General features: G+C 34.8%; 1 protein-coding gene across 1 annotated transcript; it reads left to right on the top strand.

The window, feature by feature from the left end:
- Window positions 1–290: 290 nt before the first annotated feature.
- LOC113047478 (protocadherin Fat 3-like) lies at window positions 291–5,740 on the top strand. The gene is made up of 11 exons (XM_026208865.1): window positions 291–377; window positions 985–1,053; window positions 1,237–1,406; window positions 1,579–1,620; window positions 1,755–1,844; window positions 1,926–2,015; window positions 4,259–4,381; window positions 4,816–4,929; window positions 5,004–5,097; window positions 5,214–5,326; window positions 5,478–5,740. The coding sequence occupies exons 1-11, from the start codon at window positions 332–334 to the stop codon at window positions 5,559–5,561; spliced, it is 1,035 nt and encodes a 344-aa protein (XP_026064650.1). The 5' UTR covers window positions 291–331; the 3' UTR covers window positions 5,562–5,740.
- Window positions 5,741–6,044: the final 304 nt, after the last annotated feature.

Raw genomic sequence — 6,044 nt, 5'->3', positions numbered from 1 at the left:
CGCACAGATTCTATTTAATCTGAACTGAGCTGGATGATGACATCACTGGATTTAAAGATAAACTGACCTTTAACTGAAAATTGAGTGTTTAATCCTGTCATTTTTCATTATTGACACTTTTGTCCTATTTGATACTGTAAAGTTGCTTTGACACAATCTGTAAAGTTGTGACTTGATTTGACTTGACTTTTGATACCTGCTTACAACAGAGGCCATAAAGGTTAATGGCATACAATAAATAACAGCTCAGTATACGTATATAAGGTATAATCATTCTCTTCACTGCCAGACTTCACAATCCAAGCATCACTGACAGTGAATTGTGGAAAAGATGGCCTTATTCACTGTGGTAATTATTTTAGCTTGTCTACATGTTGGTAAGTCAAATTTATTTAAACTAAAATCTATCTATCTGTCCGTCCGTCTATATATTCAATTCAATTCAAGTTTATTTGTATAGCGCTTTTTACAAAACAAATCGTTACAAAGCAACTTTACAGAAAATTATGTTTCTACAATATTTAGTAGTAGCTAGTAGTTTGTGCACATTTGACAGGATTTTAGAAAAAATAAAAAAAATAATAATAATAATACAAGACGTAGTCAGCTAGACGATGAACTATCAATATTATTAATTAAGTTATTATATGATTCAGTCACACATTTAGCAATAATTGTTAGTTCTGTTTGTTGATTCATCTATCTATCTATCTATCTATGTGTAAAATAATTCTTAAGTGTGGTTTAGTTTTACTTTTGATTATGTCAAGTTTCAGTAACTATGCTGCTGATGCAACAAACAATTGACGTAAAGATCTGAGATTGGGAGCAGAGTCATGCCAATAGTATTTGAGCAAAATTTAAGTATTTTGGACCAATTTTTAAAATAAATATTTTATTTGGCTTAATTTTCAATATATTGTATATATTAATGGAGTGTGTGCTACTGAATTGAGTTCTGAAACCAATTACTTGTTGTTTTAGGTTCTGCATACATAGACTGTGTACATGGAAGCTATATCTACAGAGGAATTACCGATGAGCCATATGAAAGTGAGATATACAAACATTATATAATATTTAATATAAAATAAAGTAATTCTGATTTGTAAATATTTAGAAAAAATTATCTTGTTTTAAAGAGTATTACAAGGGTATTGGGAAAACAACATTGGCATTATCTGATGTGTTTGTTTTAGATTGTATGTTAGAATATCTATTTGATCTGCCTTACAGGAGGCAACATTCTAGAGACTATCACTGATATCAGCCCGGATGATCGTCTGGTTCTGGAGCCATATCTCTGTGCCATTGCTATGGAATATCTGGAGCTGGATTACACTGCTGGAAGCTCAACTGCTACCTTACGGCTGATCAAATCGCTCGATGCTGACGAAATAATGATGGTTTGTTCCATCCTCACTGATCCAATGCCTATAGATAGATAGATAGATAGATAGATAGATAGATAGATAGATAGATAGATAGATAGATAGATAGATAGATAGATAGATAGATAGGGGATTGTATTGCATTTTATTTTATCATATATGTCTGTTTGTATGCTTTGTCTTCTAGTATGCAGATGCTTTTTATTATTCAATCACCTGCGTAGGAGGGGTATGTTTATTTAAACAATAACATCATTAAATCATTAAATAAGACAATTATTATTCTATAATTATTGCAATGTATTATACAGAGAGAGAAAAAAAGATTACTATAAACTATAAATTCTTCTTTTTCCATTTCAGGCAAAAAACATCCGGAAACATACCATTGGGGATTTAAATGACAACCCACCGGTCTTCCCGACCAAATCATACGGCTTCACAGTGTCGGAGGTGTGTGTAATCTCACACCTTCATAGTGTGTTTGATCACTGAGGGCACTGAGTAAACCTGTCTTTCATTCTGTCATTCCAGGAGATACCTGTGGGTAAAACTGTGCTCAGTGTGACAGCTACTGATAATGATGTATCTGCACTAAGCAAAGTAACTTTATATTCTATTCTGGTAAGTCAATGATTCTTACATATTTGATATACACAATAAGCTTCCGGAAAACTGCATTAATGGTGAATGCAAAAGCCCTACATGCACTAAATGAGTGACATTTGATCTGACAGTGTCCAAAGCCCAACTGTTGTGTTGTACTTTACAGAAGCTATGGGACGATTGACTTGGAAACTGCATTTTGATTATAAACAAAAACATTGAATATATCTTATCTCATGTTTTCTAGCTACACAGCAAATCCTCAATGTTAGATTAACACTGCTCTGTGTTTATATGAGTCCACACTCAGAGTGTTAAAAAAGTAACACTGAAGCAGTGTTAAAGTTATTTAGAGTGCCGTCGCTCCCTACACGCAGAGTACGCAGTCTGTGTAGGGCACCAACTCCCCGAGGGGGCACCATCCCAGTTGCTCAAAAAAAAAAAAAAAAAAAAAAACTTCCGCCATTCTCCCATCCCCATTTGCGACCGCTCGCACCTCATGTTTGCTGAATATTTATAATTGATGGATGAACATCAGCAATCCGGCGCAGAGAAAAGAAAGCTAAAGAAAGTAAAAAATAAAATAAAAAACAGGCATAAAGTTGGCTTGACGTTGGACGTTCGAGAGTCTCAAATTTAGGGACCGTCTCTAAAGTTACATGCAATATTGGCATTTATATTGTATACACTTTTCTAACATCAGTGGCATTTGAGGAGAATGACTTAAAGTCATAAAAACAACTGTAATTGTTCATCTAGGTGTCAGCTATAATGCACAATTGAATTGAATATTTGATGTTTATTAAAACAAACTGTAAGTCATATGTAAATTATGCTACTTTTTCACATGGACTCAGACACAAATTTGAAGCTCAATAGCATTTGAGGAGAAAGACTTACAGTCATAAAACAATTGTAATGTGTTCATTTAGGTGTCAGCTACAATACACACCTTATAGATTTTAATAGGCCTATATATTAAATAAATTATAAATCACTGCTTAATTTCCTTTTGCATGATTTCTTAATGCTTGAGAATATAAAATACATTAGAGTCATAATAAAGTTATAGCCATAGGTAAATGTCGAGAGCGACAATTGTAATTTGTAAATAATACAATTTATTCATTTACTTTTTTATTTGATTAAAGTTCTATTTTCACCCCATAGTAATTGTTTTTTATTTCATCACCATATTTGAGGAAGGGGGGCACAACAATACAATCCTGCTTAGGGCACACATTTGGCCAGCAGCGGCCCTGGTTATTGAGATAATTATTTGAAATTATTGGGCGAGGTTTGATCATTAATGAAGAACGCCTGCTGTTAACAAACTGAATCACTGAAAGAAAGAGAACAAGAACAGAAAAAAAGAGATGAGGCGAACAGAAATACAAGAACTACAACTGACTTCAGCCAAAGCCTTAGATTGAATCAATTGCTTTTGACTCTTGACTTCAAAGGGGACATATGATGTGATTTCAAATTTTTCCTTTCTCTTTTGAGTGTTACAAGCTCTTGGTGCATAAAGAAGATCGGTGATGTTGTAAAGACTAAAGTCTCAAATCCAAAGAGATATTCTTTATAAAAGTTAAGACCAGTCCACACCCCCCCAAAAACAGCTCGTCCTAACACGCCCCCACATATCTACGTCAGTATGTGGGAAGATTTGCATAATGCCGCCCAGATGTTCATGCAAAGAAAAAAAAGCGTACCTTTTATTCTTGTCGTAGTATTTTTGTTGCCGATGCCGCCATGTCATATAGGCGCTGTGTGTTTCACTGTGAAAGCGAAACTACTTTGTTTGGCCTTCCAAAAGAGGACGATATCCACTTCGGTTGAGCTGATCCATGCTGGTCGCTGAATAAATGCAGCTTTGCACTGTAGATGAAGCCAATCACAACGCACTTGATAGCTGGCCAATCAGAGCAGACCTCACTTTTCAGAGTGATGAGCTTTGTGAAAATCGACACGTTTTAGAAGGCGGGGCATAGAGGAGCAACTATAATGTACAGTATGTGGAAAATAATGTGTCTTTTTTTTTACTTTAAACTGCATAAACGCATTTCATTACACCAAATACACAAAATAATGTTCTTTTTAGCAGCATGACATGACCCCTTTAAAACATTAGAATTTCATTGATTGATGTAACTGTGCATTTGGTCTGCTGTGCAGAACTGATGCATGCAAATACTTTTTTAAGAGATGAAATGAAATAACATGAATTTATGCATGTCCCCATCTACTCTTGTTTACAGCCTCCAGTACCAGAAGACTTTGGACTGAGTGAAGATGCCCAGACGAATTCATGTAACATCAAGTTGACTAAACCTCTGAACTACAACAAGATTCAACATTACAAATTCACCCTGCTTGCTAGAGTAAAGCTACATCCATTTCACTTTGATTACTAAACATCAAAGTACTGCTCTAGTTTACAAAGCATAGCTCACCCAAAACTTAAAACTCTGTCATCATTCACGTGTTCGTCGGACACAGAAAGAGATGTTTAGCAGAATGTCCAAGCTGCTTTTTACATACAAGTGTTTAAGGACCAGGAACAGCTGTCATGATGTCAGGATTTAGATTTAGATTGGATGGGAAAATTATTTTAAGGGTGACAGTAAGTCAGTACTAGATATATAATAAAATAAATGAAATGTCATGAAGAGATTAAAATAGTAAATTTAATGGTTGGGTAAAGTCTAATTCAACTTTTGGGAAGGTGCTTTAATAATCCAGTAGTTTGGTTACTATTGGGGTTATTTTTAACCCAACATTTCTTTTTAAGTGAGGTTTATTTTTTTTCTTGCAGGATGTAGGAAGCCTCACTGACACAATGATAGTTGAAATAGCAGTTAAAGATGAGGACAACCTAAACCCTTATTTTAACCACGGTCTCTACAAGGCATCCATTAAGGAAAATCAGGTAAATTACGTTAAAAAAACTATTTTATTTTTAAATTACATCAGAGGACAACCCTCTTTTCTGTCCATGCACAGGTAGGACACTTCTCACACATCACTCCTGAGGCCATAAAAGCTCAAGATGGCGACAAAGGCATCAACACGTCTGTAGTTTACAGCTTAACGACAGGTATCCGTAAAAGACGATTACATGACATATGTCCTAATCTAAATAATAAATAGTTAAGTTATGAAATAATGAAGTTACTGATGATAATAAAGCATATATTGACGTTTTTGTTCCAGTCATTCCAAATCAATACCAGAACAACTTTGAAATTGATCGAAAAAGTGGAGTGATCTCTGTGACGAAGGCACTAGACAGAGAGGAAATAGAGCAGATTTCTGTTATCATACAGGTATCGGAAGTTTCTAAAAACAGACATGAAAACTATTAGGCTGATCTTAAGAACGAGAATTCAGTACTTTGTTTATATATATATATATATATATATATATATATATATATATATATATATTCTCTAAACAGCTTTTTTCTTGTAAAAACAGGCAGCTCAGGAGAATGATGCCCGTAAGACGGCTGAGACTGTGGTAATGGTCACCATTGAGGATGTTAATGACATCCTGCAGTAACTTGACCAGGGGGACTGTTCTTCACGCTTTGCTTAATACATCTGAAATGATTTGACAGTTGCCATATCTTTTAACCCTGATATCTCTTAAAACCTTGTTTTGTGTTTAATTTCATTGTGCATCATAAAAGCAGTTTGAGATTTGAGGAGTGAGTCTGCATTTCCTGCAATTTATTAAAGCCGCCAGCATAATAACAGATATCCCTGTTGTCAAATTAACACTGCTGGGTGTCTATATGGGTCCACACTACAGAGTGTTAAAAGTAACACTGAAGCGGTGTTGAAGTTAATGAGATAATTAAGCTATTAAGTGATGATTGCGCATTAATGATGAACACCTACTGTTACAAGCAAAATCACTGAAGAGAAACAGAAAAAAAAGAGAAACACAACAATTAAGTGAAAGTGACAGTGAAGTGACATACAGCCAAGTATGGTGACCCATACTTAAAATTTGTGCCCTGCGTTTAACCCATCCAAAGTG

The sequence above is a fragment of the Carassius auratus genome, chromosome 28, assembly GCF_003368295.1.
Source record: "Carassius auratus strain Wakin chromosome 28, ASM336829v1, whole genome shotgun sequence".
Taxonomy (NCBI): Eukaryota; Metazoa; Chordata; class Actinopteri; order Cypriniformes; family Cyprinidae; genus Carassius; species Carassius auratus.
This window is presented reverse-complemented; position numbering and strand designations above follow the sequence as displayed.